At 54.2% G+C, this 21,128-nt stretch overlaps 8 protein-coding genes across 8 annotated transcripts; 4 read left to right on the top strand and 4 right to left on the bottom strand.

The window, feature by feature from the left end:
• Window positions 1-186: 186 nt before the first annotated feature.
• P153DRAFT_283768 (uncharacterized protein) lies at window positions 187-729 on the top strand (the record flags this gene model as incomplete). The annotated part of the gene is made up of 1 exon (XM_033663278.1): window positions 187-729. One exon carries the CDS (start codon window positions 187-189, stop codon window positions 727-729), a length of 543 nt encoding a protein of 180 aa, XP_033527282.1.
• A 1,715-nt stretch (window positions 730-2,444) lies between these two features.
• On the top strand, window positions 2,445-3,626 carry P153DRAFT_283228 (uncharacterized protein; the record flags this gene model as incomplete). The annotated part of the gene is made up of 2 exons (XM_033663251.1): window positions 2,445-2,810; window positions 2,865-3,626. 2 exons carry the CDS (start codon window positions 2,445-2,447, stop codon window positions 3,624-3,626), a joined length of 1,128 nt encoding a protein of 375 aa, XP_033527283.1.
• An 884-nt stretch (window positions 3,627-4,510) lies between these two features.
• P153DRAFT_364153 (uncharacterized protein) lies at window positions 4,511-8,439 on the bottom strand. The gene has a single exon (XM_033667534.1). The coding sequence runs from the start codon at window positions 8,254-8,256 to the stop codon at window positions 4,768-4,770; it is 3,489 nt and encodes a 1,162-aa protein (XP_033527284.1). The 5' UTR covers window positions 8,257-8,439; the 3' UTR covers window positions 4,511-4,767.
• Window positions 8,440-8,482: 43 nt separating this feature from the next.
• On the top strand, window positions 8,483-9,272 carry P153DRAFT_175913 (uncharacterized protein). The gene is made up of 3 exons (XM_033662337.1): window positions 8,483-8,686; window positions 8,787-8,878; window positions 8,930-9,272. Exons 1-3 carry the CDS (start codon window positions 8,589-8,591, stop codon window positions 9,061-9,063), a joined length of 324 nt encoding a protein of 107 aa, XP_033527285.1. The 5' UTR covers window positions 8,483-8,588; the 3' UTR covers window positions 9,064-9,272.
• Window positions 9,090-10,812, bottom strand: P153DRAFT_364154 (uncharacterized protein). The gene is made up of 3 exons (XM_033667535.1): window positions 10,461-10,812; window positions 10,312-10,389; window positions 9,090-10,253 (listed from the first exon to the last, which is right to left on the bottom strand). The coding sequence occupies exons 1-3, from the start codon at window positions 10,642-10,644 to the stop codon at window positions 9,481-9,483; spliced, it is 1,035 nt and encodes a 344-aa protein (XP_033527286.1). The 5' UTR covers window positions 10,645-10,812; the 3' UTR covers window positions 9,090-9,480.
• Window positions 10,813-11,906: 1,094 nt separating this feature from the next.
• P153DRAFT_364156 (Methylmalonate-semialdehyde dehydrogenase) lies at window positions 11,907-14,124 on the bottom strand. The gene is made up of 4 exons (XM_033667536.1): window positions 13,362-14,124; window positions 12,668-13,311; window positions 12,375-12,614; window positions 11,907-12,322 (listed from the first exon to the last, which is right to left on the bottom strand). Exons 1-4 carry the CDS (start codon window positions 14,011-14,013, stop codon window positions 12,146-12,148), a joined length of 1,713 nt encoding a protein of 570 aa, XP_033527287.1. The 5' UTR covers window positions 14,014-14,124; the 3' UTR covers window positions 11,907-12,145.
• A 571-nt stretch (window positions 14,125-14,695) lies between these two features.
• P153DRAFT_282938 (uncharacterized protein) lies at window positions 14,696-16,801 on the bottom strand (the record flags this gene model as incomplete). The annotated part of the gene is made up of 3 exons (XM_033663234.1): window positions 14,696-15,205; window positions 15,298-15,982; window positions 16,104-16,801. The coding sequence occupies 3 exons, from the start codon at window positions 16,799-16,801 to the stop codon at window positions 14,696-14,698; spliced, it is 1,893 nt and encodes a 630-aa protein (XP_033527288.1).
• Window positions 16,802-18,961: 2,160 nt separating this feature from the next.
• On the top strand, window positions 18,962-20,786 carry P153DRAFT_354347 (uncharacterized protein; the record flags this gene model as incomplete). Its single annotated transcript, XM_033666498.1, has 2 exons — window positions 18,962-19,599; window positions 19,697-20,786. The coding sequence occupies 2 exons, from the start codon at window positions 18,962-18,964 to the stop codon at window positions 20,784-20,786; spliced, it is 1,728 nt and encodes a 575-aa protein (XP_033527289.1).
• Window positions 20,787-21,128: the final 342 nt, after the last annotated feature.

Consider the following 21,128-nt stretch of genomic DNA (forward strand, 5'->3'; position numbering starts at 1 on the left):
TTCCGCGTTAGTGTGTGGGTAGTGTACCTAGACGGCGTAGGTATGTATATATACCCAGCGAACCGACGGACGAACAGTACCATCCATTGAATTATATATATAGTCCAGACATCACACCACATCCCATCACATCACCACACATCCAACCAACCGACTATCCGAGAACCCCCCCAAAAAAACCTAACAATGGCCCCAGGAGACACCCTCCCCGACTTCCTCACCAACACACCCCTCGACCCCTCTTTCACCACCGACATCCTCAACACCCACCTAATCTACGACTACGCGGCCCAAGACCCCCAAGGCCGCCCCGAAAAATGGCGCTACGAACTATGGTGCATATCCCCCACGCGAGTCGTCTACGCAATCCACGGCGGCCCCATGGCCGGCCGGAAGAACTACCAGCGCGCTACGTATCAGTGTATACGGGCGGGGGAGCTGTGGCAGATAAACTGGCTGGAAGAGACGGGCACGGTGGTGTCGGCTGTGTATGATATTGTGCAGCGCAGTATGACGACTGTTATTGCGTTTTCGGAGGGGCATTGGAGGGGGGCGGAGGAGGCGAAGGGGGATAAGAGGGTGAGGGCGGATTTGGAGAGGTGGAGGGGGTTGAGCAGGGTGGGGAGTCAGGAGAAGAGGTTTTTGTTGAGTGAGAGGGCGGAGGTTGTGGAGGTGTTTTGGGGGAGGGGGGAGTTGGAGGGGATTAGTGAGGAGGATGTGCTGTTTTGATGGGGTGTGGGGAGGGGATGGGGAGGTGGAGTGGAGGTGGAGGTATGCGATGTACTAGGTCTCAAACGTGCTTCGTTCCTTTGCTCATCACTTTCTCTTTCCTTTGACGTTCAACATCCCGTATCTGTTCACGCACCCAGAAACCTTTCCGCACCGCATACATACATACATACATACACACACTCCGCACTTGTCCCCTGCATCGCACGCCCAAGTGCAGCATCGACACACCATACCATGCAAGGCAGCGAGGTGCCACAGCAAAAGCGGTGAGGCGTGCCAGTTCGGCGGGTGGTTTGGCGCACAGGTACAGGTACAACCCAGCCTTGTGTACGACGTGCTGCTGGGCGGAAGTCGTGGTGCATTACTGGTTTTAGTCCTTCGTGGTCCTCGAGGACTGGAGGCTTTCATTGATTTACCTAAACTGGTGTTGTGGTATGTCATTATGTTGTCTGGCAGGGCGGGACTCGTGATATGAGGGGTGTACAGGGCGTTGGGTGGTGTGTGTGTTTGTGTGTTGATGTTATGGGTGTGGTTTTATGCCTGCGTTGCTTGCTTGCTTGCTTCATCAGGCTGCTGCTTATTAACAGGGTAGGGTAGGGTGTCATCGCTGCTGAGTCATTGGTAGATGAAACCAAATCTCTCGCTGTGGTCTAGTCTGAAACGGCGAACATCATCTGAAGTTGGAAGCTGAAAACTGTTCCTGCTCCTGACATTGTCATCGATATAAGCGCGAACATGCGCTCCCGCTAGACAACACGTCAAAACCCCACCTTCACATGTTTCACTTCAGCCCTATCTACGACGCCTTTCTGCATTGCTCACGGACAATAATCGTGCGTCGAGGGTGGTGGGTAGGTGCTTGCGATGAATGGACGGCGATTCCATCCTTCGAAATGAGGAGCCGGCCACGCCGCATAAGCCGTCCATCGTGGGGTAACACTGTCCTGCAAGCCCTGCATGGCGGACAGGCATGAAGCGTGAGTACTGAGCTGGTTGGTGGGGAGCGCTGACCGTATCTTCGGAGTCCGGTGGCTGCCAAACGCCTCTACGGTGACACTGCTGTTGGCGGTCCTGGACGGTGAGCATCGTTGCGCAGGAAGCAGAGCAGCATGGGGCTTGTCTTACGCCAGGGACGGATTAGGAGAAGAGCGGGCGGGCATCAGCGATTGGGAATCTCTTTTCCCCGCGAAAAGCAATGTGGACGCAATCTTGGAAAGCCATGTGTGTTTCAAAAGGAAATATATATTGGCGAAATTGCAGCATCAGAGGGAGGAGGCTCTTGGATGCATGGGGAAAATGGTAAAACTCATTGGAGCGTGTCGATTTCGCGACACGCTGTCACGTTGCAGGGCAATAACCAACTACCACATAGGGCTAGTATGGCGAAGCCCTCCACGATCCAGGTCCCACCACATGCAACTTGGCCCCGTGCCTCACGCACCGCAACAAAGGACTGACCGGGATGACAGGGGAAGGGGTCCTTCCTGCTGGGTCAGCAGCTGTTTACAGCCTGATATGCGACTATGCTTTTCAGCCTGCCGGCCCTCATTTCTTCTATACCTCCATAATTTCTCCGTCTTGTTTGCAGCCTGAGTCGTCCCTCCGAGGACATCCAGGATATCCTCACCCATTAATTAATCGTTTGCTTAGTACGGATTTCAATTCGACATCGACAACGCCTGGAGCAATTGACTTTATCTTCACAGCCCGTCATGAATAGACGCCAGCTCACGGCTCGAGACCATCTGGAGCTTCTACGCAGCTCGGCCTTTGAGTCTGAACATGCTTGGCTCTACGATCAATCCTACTCGCAACACGCAGCAGCAGCACTGGCCCTCGGACAGGAAATAGCACAATCACTTGCAAGCATATCACCTGACGAGAACTCGGATGAGCAGATACGGATCATCAAGACGCAAATCACCATTCACAGAGAGAGGCAGAGAGCGTTACGGCCGCATCTGGAGAGCGGGAGTGATGTGCTGGACGAGTATGGGAACGAGTGTGTCTTCACGGCCGCACCTAATCAGTGGGGAGCCAACGGAGACCTGGATGAGGACAGTGAGAGCTTGTCTGCAGTATGTGCCTTGATTAGTCTTTCAATCGCAACTTGCTCGCTAACTCAAACACAGATACACAACCTCCTAACCTGGCAGGCTTCGTACTCATCAGCCTCATGCATACCCCTCTGCGACGAACTTCCATGCCCGGACATCCCCTACCACTCCATGCTCGACCCCTCCCGCGCCCCAACGACATACCACCTCCACCGCACACGCGAATGGACCGGCACATCCGGCTACAAAAAGTACGTCTACACGGCGCGCGACTACTCTGACAAATACGCCCTGTACATGCTCGAAACCGAGACGTCGCACAGAGACCACCAACCCATCGCCGCAGACTTCTTCCGCGTCGCAGAGTTCCCCCAGCCCTGCATCTCCATCCTCCTCTCCAGCAGCGACCAGAAACAATGCACCTCCCAGCCCTCAAAAGACGCAGGCTACAAATCCCGCTGCATCCACATCCGCGGGCCCTTCTGCCAGCCCATAAAAGAGTACCCGGACCGCCAGCGCAAGATCCCCTGGTCGCCGCGCCGCTTCACATACGGCGGCCGCCGCTTTGTGTGGAAATCAAGCGATGCACATGATGATACGATGATAGAGACACTATACGAGTTCCAGCGGGACTGGGCGAAGCCGGGGAGCAGAACGGGCAAGCGGTGCGACGACGCGCGACCGATGACTAAGTTGGTCTGGGGTGAGAAGAAGAGAAAAGGCATGGTGGACAGTTATAAAATTCACTTCATGGGTGGTATGGATCAGGTGTTTCGCGAGATTCTGCTCGCGAGTCAGATGGTCAGGCAGGTTTGCTTGTTTACGGCTATGGCTTGAGGAGGAGGGGGTGGATGTAATTTCTGAGGATAAGACTGGCTTGTGTTAGGCTGGGTTGGGCGGAGGAATCGGTGCGCGACATACGACCTTGTAATCTTTGACGAATTGCTACGATGGCGAGGGGGATGGGAGTTGCGAGCGGAATCGACTTGGACTTGAACATGGATACGGACACGGACACGGCACGGCACGGGATGATATGGCATGGCATGGTATGGGATACACACACACACGACCCACCATCCAGCCAGACAGGCGTTCAGGATCTCGACTCACACAGCTCGAGTCTCTCATTACTTCCCCAATACGCACGGATGGATTCCATTCATACATATACCAGCGCAGCATAGCAGAAGAAAGTACTTCATAGCCATGCACGCAAATCAATCAACTACTTAATTAAACACCTAACCACCCCAGTACTCAAGACTCCTGTTTTAAATGCATACATACTTGCTGATATACTTGTCCATCCCCACATCTCGCTTCGCTTCGCGTTCTCCCGTCTCATCTCATTTCATCTCAATTCCTTCCTCCGCCAAGGCGCCTAGACGGCGTGACCGACGAAGCGGCACATCCTACGTGTCAAGCGCCCTTCCTTCGTCTTTTATGTTGGCATGGCACGTCCCGTGTCCTGGTAGGGTAGGTAGGCGAGAGGCGAGAAGGGCGGGTAACGCGCGTGTGTGGTGTGTGGTCTGGGCCGCAGACATATCGTTTGTTAATATAACGGCTGGCTTGGTTTGATAGAGGTGTATGACGTGAGATGAGGGAGGAAGCCTAGATGGATTGGAAGTAATGGGATGGTTCATGGGGTAGGTGGGAATCAACAGGGATGGAAAATGGAAGTGAATTAGAGCAAGGTAAAGTAAGGCACAGCGACTCGGAGGGAGAAGAATCTATACGTCCACTCTATCTAGATACACACATGACGCCGACGCTATGCACACAGCAAAGAAGGCAAGAAAAAAAAGGGGGAGAGGGAGGCTCAAGACTCAAAGCTCAAGCCATGCCTCAACGCAACAAGCCCTCCAGCGAAAGAATCAGAAACCGCCAACACAAACAGCCATATATCCATCGTCCCGCAGAAGAAAAAAACCCGAGCTATACAAAACCCAGCGCAACCTACCAACCAACCCACTCCCTACGCAGCACTAACATCCAAGCCCGCCTTCTTCAGCCCATCAAGATACAAATCCTTCACATCGCCCTCCTTACTCTCATCAACATGAAGTTGCTTCAGCAGCATCTGTTCCACGGCCTCGATACCCGCTTCCTCCGCCTTGCTAATCGAGTCCGTCGCCGCACCAGCAGCGCCCTTTTTCTTCCCCTTGGCGCCCTCCTCGACCTCCTCGCCTTGTACCATCTTATCCAGCTCCAGCTTACTCACACCAAGCGCGTAGATCTGCTCCTCGACCGTATCCTTGGTGACGAGCCTGACGACCTCCACCTCGCGCGTCTGGCCGACGCGGTGCGCGCGGTTCTCAGCCTGAATGTCATCCTGTGGGTTGAACGAGGAGTCGAAGATGATGACTTTGTTAGCGCAGGCGAGGTTGATGCCCGCGCCGCCTGATTTCGTGCTGATCATGAAGACGCCGATGGACTCGTCCTGGTAGAAGATATCCATGAGGCCCTGGCGCTCTTGGATGGGCGTGGAGCCGTCCATGCGCATGTGCGCGATGTCGTGGTCGTCGAAGACCCAGCCCAGGATGTCCATGACAGACGTGAACTGGGAGAAGACGAGGGCGCGGTCGCCGTTTTGCTTGTATTTCTTCAGCAGCTCGAGGAGCTTGGCGACCTTGCCAGAGTCCATCCATTCTTTGTCGTGGAGTTGGAATTTCTTGAGCGCGCCGGGGTATTTGAGGGAGAGGGCGTGGCATTGGTAGTCTTGGTATAGTTCGAGTTCTTCGAAGATGATGTTCGGGTTGCTTTCGGCGAATGTTTCTTCTTTCAGGCAGGCTTTGGACATTTTGCGGATCTTGTCGTCTGTGTAGCGATGGCGGAAAAGGAGAGGGTGGATGGCGGCCTGGCGGAGTTTCATCATGACATTCGCGTGGTCTTTAACGAGTAGACCAGCTGCTCGATCCAGCAGGATTTGACGCTGTTTCTGCAACTGCTGGTTGTAGAGTGTCTTTTGTGTCTCTGTGAGTTCGCAGTACTCCACGCGCGAGGTCTTCTTCGGCAGATGCTTGAGAACCTGTGCCTTCTTTCGTCGGAGGATAAAGGGTGTCAACATTGTACGCGCCCGCTGGATACGCTGCGCAGACAGTAACGTGCTGTGAGAATCGCTCTCAGTCACCTTTGCCTTGTGTTTGAACAGAATCTGCAACATGTCTTGCACAGTGTTGTCGTCGCTCTTGTCGTAAAAGACACCAGGCATGAGGAAACCAAGAATCGACATGAGCTCCTGTAGACTGTTCTGCAGCGGTGTGCCTGTAAGAAGAATACGACACGGTGTATCAATGCGCATCAAGCTCTTGTATCGGATAGTGTTGGCGTTCTTCAAGACGTGACCTTCGTCGAAGATGCAGATCTGAGGCTTGCACTTCCGCAGGAACGCATTGTCCTCTTTCCTGAACGTAAGATCGTACGTGGTAATGATCACGTCGCAAAGCCCTTGGTCGATATTATTTCGAATATCGTCCTGGTGTTGGAAGCGTTCGGCCTGTGGACCGTAGTACGGCGTAAAGTTGATAGTGCTCGAGAACTTTTCGAATTCACGACACCAGTTCTCCAAAGTCGATCCAGGAACAACGATCAGTGTTGGTTTCCCCGTGCCCTGCTCCTTGAGGTGCGACAGGAAAGCAATAACCTGACACGTCTTGCCCAGACCCATATCGTCGGCCAAAATACCAGAGATGCGGTTCTGCCACAGGAGGTTCAGCCAGTTAAGACCAACAACCTGGTAGTCTTTCAGCTCCACATCCTTGTTCATGATCGAAGGCTTTTCCAAGAGCTTCAAGCGGTTCGTGGTCTTGCGGATCATGTCGCCTTCCGTGTCGCTGCCATGACTACTCCGTGGAGTATGGTATCCCGAGTCGCGAGTAGAGCTAGCATCGCTGTTATCGTCCAGACTAGTCACGTCGACTCCTCCATCTTTCGAAGCGCCAAAGATGTCAATGCCCCAACGCCCCATTCCAGCTACCATCGGCTTCCCAAGGGTTTCACACTGCTGGACAACGGAGTCGATGGTCGAGTAAGCTTCCCACATATCCTCAGAAGAGTCAACCAGTCGCGCACCAAGCGTAATCCTGGGCTTACGCGCTTTCTTCGTACCCTTCGCCACCTGTTGTGGATCAACATGGATGTTGCGGATGGCGGCCACTGACGCAAAAGGACGATTTTCAAAGATAGCGCGGATGTCTTCTTCCTTGTGTCCAGACAGATCGACCATTGCTTCTAGAGAGCACGTGTTGAAGAAACTAAGCAGGCTCGATTGACTGAACTTGGGCTCTGCAGCTGGAACCCCCGCCTCCGAATCATCGTCCGAGATCTCCACAATTCCCTCATCCACATCCTCGTCAGAGGAGATGACTGTGACTTGCTTATCCTGCTGGGTCTGCGGCCGCGGCGGTGTATTGTCCGCAGGAGAGAGCGAGCGATTGCGTCGACCGCGCATAAGACGGCGCTTAGGTTTCGACTCCTCAGGGGCTGCAACAGGAGCAGGTACATCCTGCGTCACCTTGATCTTCGAGTACCTCTCCTGCAGGGACTTGACGGGCGCATTAAGCACGCGCTGAGCTGTCTTCTTTGGCACCGCAGCACTCGCGTTGCTCTTAGCAACGCCGAGTTTGGGAGACTTGAGCAGCTCGTCATCAGAGTCCTCTTGCAGAAGGTCATCGCATGCGCGGTCGAAGTGGCCGTTCCTCAAGATCAAAGCGTCGTAGAGTACCTTGACGCGCCGGTTCGCGAAGATGGTCTTCAAGCGCTCCGTCTTCCGCTTCATGTCGTTGTCCGTTATATCTGCGATGGTGATGTCTTCGTCCGCCGTCAAGTCCACAGGCATAGCGCGGGAAGGCCCATTCTGGCACACAACAGGCTTGATCTTCTTCGCAGGCGGACTCGTATAGTCGTCGCCGGGGCGTTTTCGTGGGTTGGCCGAGTTGTTGTACGCGTATCCAGACAGATTCCAACTCGGCTTCTCTGGCGTCTCCTCGACCCTCGACGTCCGCGAACTCATCTCAACTTTTGATAGTGGTATGTTGGACCTGTACGCCGACTCCCGCTCGTAGGGGTCGCGCTCTACCGGCGGATCGTCCGACGTGAGATCAAACACGGGCTTGCGGACTGCCTGCGGAGGGAAGAATGATGTACCGGGTGGCGCCATGGAGGTAACTTGGTTGCCGTACGGGCGCTGCGACTGCGACTGCGACTGTAGTTGGGGGAGGCCAGGGGACGAGTAACGCTCGGCGGGTGGCGACGATTGCGGGACCAGTAGCTGCGAGGAGTCTGCTTGTTGCGTGCGGTTGGCGCGCGGCGTGAGCATGAGCGTGGGCTGCGTGGTGCTGGACGCGGGGAAGAACGGCGAGCGGGTTTCGAGAAGCTGCGTGGGCTGCGTGGCGTCGGAGCCTGCAAGATCGTCGTCACTTTCGTCGCGCGCACGGGGCGCCGTGGGTGGTGGTGAAGAGGTCATTATGGGGTCGCGACGATACATTGAGACTAACAAAGTCGCGGTCCGGGCAAAGAGGACGTGCCGTGAACGTGCACCAGGGTTGTTGCGTGGGGAGGGTATTAAAAAGACAAAGGGTCTAGCTCGACAAACAAAAACAGGGGATTGTTGACAAAGCCCACGGCATGGCGCGTCTTTGACGTTGTTGCGGCGACAAAAGGAAAGATTTCTGGCAGCGGGGATACGCGCGAACGCGTAAAGTGCATGCGTTTGTAGGGCCCGTGCCACGGCATCACGATACTGCAGCTCAAGGAAGCACTCTCACGACACACACCGCTCGACTATCTACAGACAAAATGACAACCAGACGGAATGTCAGCGACGAGAAGTCGTATCTCGACAATGATGGGCAGGATGCTTCTGGACCCTCCGTCATCGCGCCGGCCGTCCCAACGTGAGTCGCCCTGTGCAACATATGCTTTGTAGTACAAACACGTGAATGAAGTTGCAGCTCAAGCAATCGTATAATAGATGAAAGCTGACACCAGGTACAGATCAGTCATCGTCAAGCTCATGAGCGCCACATTCGCCATGATCACCCTTCCACTGGGAACCTACTTCTTCACAGTCAATTTCGTCTTCAACGGCAAGTCACCACGACTACTACTCGATTAGACCCAGGACTAATTCAACTCAGGCAACGCAACATATGCCGGTGGACTGGCCGCGCTCATGGCAAACGTAGTCCTAATCGGCTACGTAGTCATGGCTTTCATGGACGACAAAGCTGAGCAGGAAGAAGACGCCCAGAAAGCGAAGAAGGCATTGTAGCACCACCAGCTCCACATCAGTCTAAAGAGCATGAGAAAGATGAATAAATGCTTGCACGCCACATCATTAAAGATTACTACATAGCTGGTCTCAAGCCACTTCTGTAGCAGCTCACCTCTTAAAGAGTGACAGTTGCCAAACATTGCAAAGAAACCCGTCCTGACTCCAACTTGCTGCAGCATGTCAACGTCGAGGATAAGAATGACGTGGTCATAGGGCCTTGATACCCAGGGCAATCCCCATCGTGAAAACATCCCTGTGGTCCCGGTGCCATGAGCGTCGTCATAATTCCCCAACACCAAGAATCTATCGCAGAAAAAATAAAGAAAATATGTCATATCCACATCCATATATCTCAACGGAGAAATTTTGTAAATACTCCCACACACATCGCCCAATTTATTGTTGCTGCTCAGTCTAGTCTTTGCTGAACCGCTTCTTGAACCAACTCCGCCTCTTGTCCTCGCTGTTCTTGGACACCATAGCTGGCCTGTTCTCACTAGCAGGAGGCGGTCCGCCAGCACCACCACCCAATTTGATGGGCATTGCTTTCTTCGCAACAGGCGGCGGCACGTAAGCGTTTTGTGGTTGCGAGAACTGGCCTTGATGTCCCCGTTGCTCCATCATGGGCGCTCCGCCGTTGTAACCGTTGTATCCGTACTCTCCATGGGGCGGCGGCTGGGGTTTTTGAACGGGCACGCCTCGCTCAATCGACGAGTTCTCGCTGTTGGGATCGTTCGAGTAGGGTCCGTCGCTGTGGCTGCCGTTGGAGCCATTTGTGTGTACAGTGTCGCGCGACTGTTGGTAGCCGCTGGGTCCGTAGATGTTGCTGCCACCGTTTTGCCTGTTGTTCCACCCTTGGTCAGGCTGCATGCGATTGCTGTATCGCATCCGCTGCTGTCCGCCTACGGGACCACCCATGTCGTGGCTGTTGTCGTAGCTGTCGCGGCCAGCATGTCTGTTGCCGTGGTATCCGCTGGCATGGGAGTAGCGATTCTGCTGGTAGTCGGGTCCTCCGCCGTAAAAGCTGCTCCTACGGCTGTTGAACCCGCTCATGATGTCTGTCTGGTCGCCGCGTGTCGACTGCACTCTGCGCTTGTATTCGCCGTCAATGGCCGCCTCGAAAGAGCGGATGGTGTCGAGCGGGCGCTCCCATCGCGAGCGCGTTGGGTTGGACAGATCGGGTTCGGCTGCAGCTAGTTAGACGAAAACTCTACGGAACTCGCAGGTACAAAAAGTGCGACTCACCAATGACATTGCCGTTGGCGTCGCTGTGCTGGAACTCGCGCAGAGACTGGAGGGTGGGCTTCTCAAGCGCAGCGGCCACTGTGAATTGTCAACAAAGGCGTCGCAAACTCGAGCGGTACGCTAGACCGGCAGGGCTGGGGCGATCATACTAGGCTGGGCTTCTTCCATGGCGGCGTTCGGGTTTGCCTTTCCTTTGGGCTCGTAGTGGATTTTGGTTGCGCTGTCCTTCTTCTCGTGCTTGCTCTTGCCTGGAGAATCGTGACTTTTGTTGCTGCGCAGGCTGAAATGCGTGTCAGAGCGCGCACGCGGCGACTGGGTCGCCGTGTTCTCCATTGTGGCTAGTTAATCTCAGACCGCCCGAGGCTTCTGCTGCAGCGAGGCGGGTGAGGCGGATCAAGCGGAGCTGGCGTAGGAATCAGGGCGTGGTCGACTCGCGATATGGCCCCTGCACAGGTCCTGGGGAGCGAATATGGGAGATTAAAAATGAGGTGAGACGAGAGTGTCGCAGAGAGGGCACAGAGATTGCAGCAGGTGGCAGCGAGGGTCGAGTGAGCGGGCGACGGACGCGAGCGACGTTAGTTTAGTAAAGAGGCAGAGTACGCGCGGGCGGTGTTGAGCACTTCACTGGACTCGTCATCAACGGTGCGGCGGTGCCAGGCCCAATCGATGATCAACAGCCAGGGTAGCGCAACCACCAGCATGCTGAAACGCTTTTTGCGCCGCATGTCACGTCGCAGCGAGTCTGCCACGGCCTCTTGCTCCACCCTTCACACACGTCAATTCGCACTGGCCCAAGGTCGCCAGAAGATCCAAATCTTCTGCGCCGCCCGTCTCGCCGCTGACACCATGATTGCGTTTCCCAACCAAAACGCCCAGCCGTTGCGGCGACCCTATTCCTGTCTATTCCGGAGTTCCGGACGCGGCCCACGCCCACGCCCACGCTACGCTGTCCTTCAACAACACCACCAGCCACACGCCAGCCTCGGTCTCGAATGCTATACTGAGCACGAGGCTGGCCTGGCTGCCTGCCATTTACCCGCCATTTCCCACGATGCAACTGCTGGCAATGCCACTACTGCAGCATTCCAGGGGGGACTCTTGCCAGAATCTCACCCCATCTGCTAGCAGGCAGCAGCAGCATTCTATATCGTGTTGCATGCATGGGCGCACTACCATATCAATACACGCGCTTCCCAATCGAGCAACGACCATGCATACACTTTCTTGGAATGTGCGCCAGCAAACACGACAACACCCAAAGCCGGTTTTACTTCATGATATAAGCTCGACGCCTAACTGCACTGACCCCAAAAGGATGGATACCTATTCATACGAGGCATGACATCAGTCGAGATCTGCACACATTGAAAATAATTTGCAAACCCTTTTTCATAATGACTGCCCATCGCAGTCTATAAATAACAATTGACATCAGATGCGACAAGGGCTGCCTCAGCACTTTATGAAGACTGGCGGACGCGCACGCCAGCCGGTATCTAACGATAAAAAGTCCGGCCGCCTCGTGGAGTTCCGCATCTCTCCACACCGCTTGCACCCAATCTTTTTACTCTCCTTGGCGACCGACGATCTGCCGTGCGTCCACCTGCGATAACCGAGTGCTGCACTGATAGAGAATCACCCACCAATCCCTGCCACACTCAATCTGATTGATAGCATGCAATGCACTGATAGATATTGATTTCCGTACATGGGTTTGTTTGACGGCAGCCTCATCATCATCGTACATGTCTCGGATACAGCATGCTTGGCGCCATCGCGGCTCCACTTGCAGGCCAGCAAAACGTAGAACAAAGCTTATTATTCATATTAACATCTAGCTGTGCGTGGGCATGTTCACAGACGCCTTGGTCGCCAAAGCATCCTCACTCCTCCACAGGCTTGTTACCGTCTTCTGCTGTGTGTAGAACTGGAGACCAGGCTTGCCGTAGAAAGTGTTTGCACCGCCGCCGGCAACAGACTTCTTGTTACCAGTGAAGGAGAACATGGGGAGCTATACTCTGTTAATTTTTATCACAAGCGTGCGAAGATAGGGCTAGACTTACAGGGACAGGGATGGGGACGTTGATGCCAACCTGACCGGCCTCGATCTCGCGCTGGAAGCGACCTGCTGTAGCGCCCGAGCGGGTAAAGATAGCGGTTCCGTTGCCGTATTCGTTGGCGTTGATCATGTCAATGGCCTCGTCAACGGTCTCGACGTTCAGGCAGACGAGAACGGGGCCAAAGATCTCCTCGGTGTAGCACTTCATGTGGGGCTTAACGTTGGAGATGATGGTGGGACCGACCTAAACGAGAACTCGAGTTAGAACATCCTTCAATAGGTCATAGGAAAACTCACCCAGTTGCCATCAGCATACTTCTCAGAAGAAGGCTTCTGGCCACGACCATCAAGAAGAATAGTCGCGCCCTCTTCCTCGGCACTGGCGATCAGATCCTCAATCCTCTTCTTCGACTCTGGGCTGATAACGGGCCCAAGGTCCGCACCCTCCTCGAAGCCACCATCCATCTTCAGAGCCTTAGCACGCTCAGCAAGCTCAGGGATCCATTCCTTGGTCTCGCCGACCATGACCAGCGTGCTGAGAGCCATGCATCGCTGACCAGCAGCACCGAAAGCAGCACCGGCAATCGAGTTCAGGGTGTGGTTCTTGTTGCAGTCGGGGAGGACGGCAGCGTGGTTCTTCGCACCCAGGTTGGCCTGGACTCGCTTGCCGTTTGCCGAGGCGCGAGAGTATATGTACTCTCCCGCCTTGTTGCTTCCGACAAAGCTGATAGCCTTGATGCGCGGCTCGTCGAGAATAAAGTCGACGGTCTTGGCGGACCCATGGACGATGTTGAGGACACCAGGAGGGAACCCAGCCTTCTCGGCAAGCTCAGCCAGAATCATGCACGCACCGGGGTCGCGCTCTGATGGCTTGATAATGCAGGTGTTGCCAGTGACGGTGGCGATGGGGATAGTCCAGAGGGGAATCATGGCGGGGAAGTCTGGGGTAGCGGTTAGCAGGGATTCGCTGTCGAAGCCACAGTTCACTCACTGAAGGGGCAGATAGCTGCAATGACACCCAATGGCTCCCTGTAGCTGCGCGTCTCCATGTCCTTTGCAACCTCGAGCACCTCGCCAGTCATCTGCATGGGAATGCCACAAGCGTTCTCCGCAACCTGAAGACCTCGGAGGACATCTCCCCTCGCGTCGGCAAAGGTCTTGCCCTGCTCAAGTGTGATGCTAGCAGCCAGCCTGTCCCAGTTCTCGCGGATCAAAGCGGTGTACTTGAACATGATCTGTTGTCGGAAGAGCACGCTGGTCTCCTTCCATGGCTTGAACGCCTTCTCTGCACTGTCTACCGCGGCCCTGAGCTCCTCGTCTGTACTTTGGGGAACGCGGGTGACCAGGTTGTTTGTAGCAGGGTCCTTCAACTCAATCCATTGTGTCGCATTCGAAGCCACGAATTTGTTGTCGAGGAAGTACGGCGTGTCTTCGGGAGACTGGATGGGCTCGTGGCTCGTGGGATACGATTGGGCGGCGGCAGCTGCTGGCTTCAGATGCTGAGCTGTAGCGTGCAACCGTCTCGCGGCAATCTTGTTCAAGCTGGCGGGCGACGACATTCTGGTGCAGAGAGGAGCTGCGCGAGGAAGCGACGAGCGAGCCGATAGCGCTGGGATACGTGCGAGAGCACGACGGGCGGCCATACCGGCGCTGATATACGTGTAGGTAATTGCAAGAGAGAGGAAAGATTTGCAATCGAAACCAACCTACTCAAAAAAAGTTGCAATGCTGTATCAAGCGAAGTCTTCTGAGAGGCTTTTGGAGAAAGAGCTCCCGTTATGGTACCTTCCTTTCGTAGCCGCGTTCGCCCCGCATTTCTTACTTCTAGCACCGAGCTTCCCGAGGCGACTTGCGATAATAGGCGCTTACCTCCGGTCCCCCGCTCAGCGGGAGGCATGAAAACGTAACAACAACTCCAAGTGCTGACCACAAGTAATTCGGATCAATCAATGAAGTATGTGCTTCACCAAAGATTCCTCACACCGCGTAACGATAGGCAAGATGTGAATGTATGAACATCTTGCACTACCGCTGTCGGAGTTTAGTATGAAATCAGCAGAGATAACTCCTTAGGTAAACACTAATTGTTATGTGCTACGATAGTATGGCAATGAAATTTCTCGTTATTGTGAAGCGTTCAAAGTCTCACATTTAGCGCTACCCTTCAATATAATGGACACATTTCTAACGGTCAAGATGGCACATGAATCTCGATTCAGTGACCATAAGAATTACTACACACCTGTATGATATCTATGCTAAATGGAAGGCGCCAAAATGCTATGCAATCCCTAGTCTAAACAGCCGTGGCAATGTAACAAAGCCTCAAACTTTCGGCTCCTGAGCCCCTTGCCCACCAGGACCCACAGCCTGCGCTTCGGTATCTGGCGCCAGAGCTCCCTTGGTAGCCCTCTTCCTCTTCCTCTCTGCCCTTTCAGCGTCCTTCTCCAATCTCCGGCTCTGCTCTGCTTCAAGTCCTGTCTTGGTCTCTTCATGTTGCTTGTCAAGCACATTCTTCCCGATGAGAAGACTGACCAGGAAGCCCAACGCTGCAAACACAGTGTAAAGTATCCACATAGTACTCAGCGAGCTTGCATAAGCTTCTCGTACAATGAGCTTCTGGTTTGTGGGTAGCGTGCCGATAATTCCGACGTTGGCGTTCGCAGAACCTCCTGTGAATGCAGAAGCCGTCTGTGCTCCGAGAGATGCAATGAGCTGCGGCTGTTTTGACTTCATCTCGTTTTGGAAGATAACGGAGCCTACTACAACGGAGATGGAAGAGCCGAGGTTGCGCATAAAGCCGAATGTTGCTGTTGCGGTTGCGATGTCGCGTTTCTAAAAAAAATGTTTGTTAGCATGAGTAGTGAAGTTGATGTCTGTTAGAGGTCAAGTGCGGACAAGACAGAGATGAGATGGAGCAGACTTACCGGTACAAGACTTTGCAGTGCGATGAGCGGAGCCTGGAAATTCGGTCCCACGCCAATACCCACGATGATTTGGTAGATGATTATCTTCGCCCAAGACGAATTGGCGCCTAGGTCGATGAACAGTCCAAACCCCAGGATCATCATGAACATGCCAGCCCAAATGAGGGGAAGATACTGCCCAGTCTTGCGTATAAAGATGCCCGTGAATATTGAGAAGAACGAAAGCGCGAGTGCTTGAGGAAGCAAATATACACCCGATAGAATGGGTGTAGCTCCCAGGACGGCCTGGAAGTAGAGCGGGATGTAGTAGTTGCCCGATATGAACACGAACGCATGGCAGAAACAAGTTGCCAATGCTGCGAGGTTGGACTTTTTAGAGAATAGGTCCAGAGGCATCAACGGATTGGGCGCGAGCCGCCATTCGACAAGGAAGAATAGGGCGATGGTGAGAACTCCAAAGATGAGAAGACAGAGGACGATCGCTGAGTCCCATGGGTGACTGATGCCGCCGTATTCGAGACCGAGAAGAAACATGATCACGCCGCTGACCATGACGAGGGAGCCCAACCAGTCGACAGCCAAGAGCCCCTGGCGCAGCGGTGTCTTGGGTGTTTTCACATCCAGGAAAAGCAAGATGATGATGAAAGCTAGGCCATCAAACGGCAGGTTGATGTAGAAGCACCACCTATATCAGTTAGTTGAGATCAACTGAACGGACCGTATAGCTTCAAGGTATTTTCAAGTTCGAACAGCGATTGAAACAGCCCCTTGAAGACACCCAGCCCTAGATTTTGTGGAAGACGTACCTCCAGGAAACCTTCTGCGTAAACAGACCTCCAACAACAGGTCCCAAACTGCTCGCAAGAGCCCAAACTCCACCAATAACTCCAAAGTAGGCGCCTCTGTCACGTATGGCAAATAGATCCGAGATCGTGATGTTGACGAGAACGACCAGACCTCCTCCTCCAATGCCTTGTATAACTCGAGCAGCAATGAGCATGTTCATGTTGACGGACAATGCGGCAATGAGCGAGCCGACGAAGAATATGGCATTCGTGATCAGCAATATAGGCTTGCGACCAAAAATATCAGACACCTTGCCCCATATTGGTGTTGCTGCTGAATTGGCGATCAGGTATGCGGAGCCAATCCAGGTGTATCCCGATGCGGAATTGAAATCTGCGGCGATTGTGGGCAACGCGGTCGTGACGATGGTGATGTCTAGGGCGACTAGGAGGACGGCGACGGCAAGCGAAAACATGATGAGCGCGATCTTGAGTTTGCTCCGCTGTGGTTTCTCTTCTTCCTGCGCTGGGGGCGCGCCCGCAACGACATCTGCGCTTCTTCCTTCATCTTTTGTTTCTTCTTGACTCCCATCTATTCCAGAGTCGCCGGAGGCGCTTGATGGTGGAGTCGCCACATCGGTCTCCTTGGATGGTTCGATCGGGGCGAGGGTTGATTCAGTTTGCCTCCACGAAACCGCAGTGTCATCAGTCTGCGTCATTTCGCGCTGTTAGCAGATAGAAGACGAAGCAGAAATGAAAGGCCACAACAAGGGCAGCGAGAAGTTATTGAGTGAGTTTGTCAAAATTCAAATAACAAAATTAATTATGACAGCACAGAATGATCTCGGCCTCCGCAAAGCCCGAATGCGCGCATCGGCCTGTCATGGAACTAGCTCTGCAATTGTTTTTTCCACACCTACAGTGGCGACCACAACGACACCGGTTGTTGTGAGTTACACTCGATGACAAAGCGTGAGTTGGACAAATTCACGATCATCAGGGAGAAACTCGACGTGAGCATGGTTTCGTCTTGGCAATCGATCGGTCGTCCGTGGTCCATCGACAAGCCACGCGCGTGTTGATCAATGGACTAAATACAGCGGTGTGACGCTTTGCGGGTTTAGACGAGAAGCATCACTAAACAAAACCTGGGGTCGCGGACGCGGAGGTGCCAAGGCAACAGCGCTGTACAGCAAGATGATTTAAGGGGTCGGTTGGAGAGACTGCCTCTCGTGAGCTCATAGCCGGCATGCCGACGCGGCGCTTAGCAGCGTCATGTCTCGGTATCTGTTGAGAACGTTGAAAGACGTTGAAGGCGTTGATGGCGTTAAGGCGTTGGAGGGCGTCGGGAGGGTTGCGGGGGAGTAGATTGCGCAAATCATAACATCTACTGTTAAGACGCGTCGCGACGAGTAACGTTATCGTTGAACCTACTCTTCTGCTGCTCAAGCCACGCGTGATCTGTTCTAGTGTAGTCTTCATGCAAAGTATCGTTGGCCAGATGCAATGTACAGGCTAGAGATAGAGAAAGGTAGGTGATGGCACAATGGATAAGATTCGCGGTGGCTCCGCCGATAGCAGCTACTCCATGTTCCACGACTGTTCATCTAAACACATCCTGGCTTGGTGTTTGTTGAAGTGAATTCGATGCATCGCTAAGGTAACACATTCGTCACCGGTGGAGCATTTCATCAAGCGATGAGACGTCGTCCCCACATGTTCACCAATGCAGCGAGCCTGATGCTGCGGGAGCAGGTGTTCGAGGAGTGCATATGGAGGCCGCAGTGGCTCTCGTCATGCTCCAAGTGGATGATGTTTGGTGTTGAGAAGCTAGGTTGTGCACCTACCGTATCTTGCAGCACCGCAGACAGGGAGCGAATGGGGTTGCACAGGGTGTGGTGTAATCACAACACGTGCACCTTGCAAAGGTCGTAAGATGTCATCTTCTCCTGCTCGTCCACCAAGACTGAAGGTCAGAATACAAAACCGATTCGAGTTGTGGCTGGCTGCGCCCTTCCCCGCAACGGTCGCCGACGAATGTGCGTCTTCCCCTGACCCAAAAAGGAGGTGGGCGAGCAGTCGTGGATCCGCGGAAGGCAGTCTCGTGAGTGAGATGCGAGAACCCAAGCCACGCCCAAGGGCTACCAGCATGGGGGTCTAGGCTGCTCTAGGGTGCGTCTGTTGAGCCATGCATGCCGATCAGCCGAACAGGGATTGCCTGCAGTCGGCTCTACACCAAGCCTTAGCTTTTGTCAGGAAACGGGCGCGCAGCTGCGGTTGGGGCCCCGTTGACAAGGGCAGCAGCCGGTTGGGAGGATCTCTGCGATGCGAACAAGGAAGAACAGCGGGGCAGCAGAGGCGCCGGAGGTCGCCAGCAGCTTATCGAAGTGGTTGTATCGCAGTCCAGCCACGGAGCAACGCACCAAAGGATAGCATCGAGTCCTAAAGTCTTCCAAGCTTAGTGGCCACGCCGTTCACGGCATATGGGCGATGATGCGGGGGGCGACTTTTACACATGCAGCTAGCCTGCGTCCAACTTTTGCAGTTAGCTAGTGACCGGGGCCTCGAAGCTTTTCTACTACTCCTTGAACGCACTCTGCACATCTCGCTTTTCCCGTCCACGTCTCTCGACACCCGTCGCTGCATCCAGCACCCTCTTGCCGTGCATTTCGCCCACCACGCTCGCGCATTGAACGTCCACCACGAACCCCCACGTCCCCCGTCTCGCATCCCACGATACTACCTGACCAGGACGCCCGCGGGACGCATGTCGAGACCGAGCACCCGAGACAGATCTGTGGAGGGAGTTCTGAAGCAGGACACCGCCGCCGGCCTCTCCGTGTGACTGCTACTGAGGCATTGAGTCCTCACACTCGACAATGGCCGAGGTCATGTCCACGCGCACAGAGGGCTCGCCCTTCCATAACATGCCAACCCGCTCCCCTTCTTCGACCAACCTGAATCTCGACGCCTTCTCCCTTCCCCGCAGGAACCAGTACTCGCTGCCAGACCTGCGCTCGCCCTCGCTGAGCTCATCCCGCACATCGTCGTCGCTGCGTTCCACGCCCTCAAGCAGCCTCTCCCTGAACACCAAGTCAGATGACTCAAGCAGCGAGGACGAAGAGCTGGCCTTCCCGCAATACAGTACCGCAGGGCAATACAAAAAGACGGTCGATACAGTGGTCATACCGCCTCCAATTGCCAAGCAGGAACATGCCCTCACACTGGCTTTGCCCCCGTCCTCGCCTACGGACGGCCATTCTTCCAACACCCCCTTATCCACCCCAGACCCGCTGCAAGTATCAGAGGACGACACAGCAGTGCGAAAAGAACCATCACATCACGTAGACTACCTCTCGTACGACTGGAGGGAGGAAGACATCTGGTCGTCGTGGCGGCACATTGTGGAACACCGGAACGTATATGGCGAGCGATCGAGGCTCGAGAATGCTAGCTGGAGAACATGGGCCAAGGCTCAGTTTAAGCTAAAAACAGTCTCGCCCGAAACATTGAATTGGTAAGTTCAGACTTCGTTCTGTTCGGCGCCCTACCATATGTGCGCGTCGTATGCGCAACTGCCGAGTTCATGTCACATGAAGCTAACACGACCCCAGGCTCAAAGATGTGGATGTGACTTGGCTGTATGGACCTATGCAACCCGCATCCAATCGATTCTGCTCACAACAGAACTCGGGAACCGCCAGTCGGTTGTCGAAGAGCAGCTCTTTTGTCAATGGCGTCAAGAAGCCAATTCTCAAGAAACGCAGCATGTCCGAAGCCATGCTGCAGAGGTCTATATCCACCTCATCGTTGATTCAACAGGCGGCAGAGTCGGTGCAATCGCAACAGAGAATCGGCGCCACCCTAGAGCGAAGGAAACCCCGAATGATTATCCCTGGACCGACATTTGACTTCCCAACATCCTCGACAATGTCACGGACATTGAGTCGAGAGCCTACTGACTACTTCTCTTCGCAACCAACCTCTGGACTAGAAACGCCGGATCAGGGCGAAAAGAAGCATATTCGTTTCGACGACAATGTCGAACAATGCATCGCTGTCGAATGCAAGGATGCGGATGACGAGGAGGAGGATCTCAACCACAACCCCTGGGCAAAGCACGACGAGGATTCATCGTCTGACGAGGGCGTGGTCATGATGAAGCGTGCACGTAAGAGGCGTCCCTTGTCGCGGACAAGCTCGAAAATCAGCGTCACTGGCGACAACAAGACTATCGCCAAACTCCCCTCGACTACTTTAAAATATAAAACAGACTCGCCAGACGTGACTGAACAGCCACAGTCTCATTCTCTAGGGTTTTGGCGCTCGAGTCGGTTATCACCCTCGCCGTCGCAGGAGACGCTGAAGCCCTCGAGCCCTTCAAGAAACTTCCTACTCTCCGATTGCGACGATGATGACGACGATGATGAGAAAGATGACTACTTCAACCCCTCTGGGATATACGATGTAAAGCGACCCATCACCCCAACGGCCTCGGATCCTCACTCACAGCGATCCGACCACCTGCTCACAACAGGGGAGGAAGCTGGCGGACTACGAAGAACAGCGTCCGGTATGTTCATGCCATTTGAAGAAAACGAAGACGAGCTCCAACCGCCTGGGATCATGGGACGAGTAGTGGACACGGTCAATACTGCACGGGACATAGCACATGTGATATGGAATGTTGGTTGGCGAAACTAGGGACTCATTGTTAGCGATAGGCGTTACCGGCTCGGCTGTAAGATGGTAGGAAATTGGGTTTGGGCACGGAATATGCACACATTGGTTTTTTGCGTCACGGTTGGGTTCTGGCGGTGGTGTTCAGGGAGGACATTCCCATTGAAGTCTTATTTGCATTTGCACTGGTGGGACTATGGATATAGTTCTATTCTACAATTGATAATACATACGTTTGTGAGTTGCAATTCCGTTGTGCGAGATCAAGTGGATTGGTGTGAACATGGAGCACTGGGCACGACTTGGGAAGCTGTCTGGTGGGTTGGCACAGGTGTGACAGCTTGACGTACATGGTTCGCCATCTCT

This window comes from Dothidotthia symphoricarpi (assembly GCF_010015815.1).
Source record: "Dothidotthia symphoricarpi CBS 119687 unplaced genomic scaffold P153scaffold_4, whole genome shotgun sequence".
Taxonomy (NCBI): Eukaryota; Fungi; Ascomycota; class Dothideomycetes; order Pleosporales; family Dothidotthiaceae; genus Dothidotthia; species Dothidotthia symphoricarpi.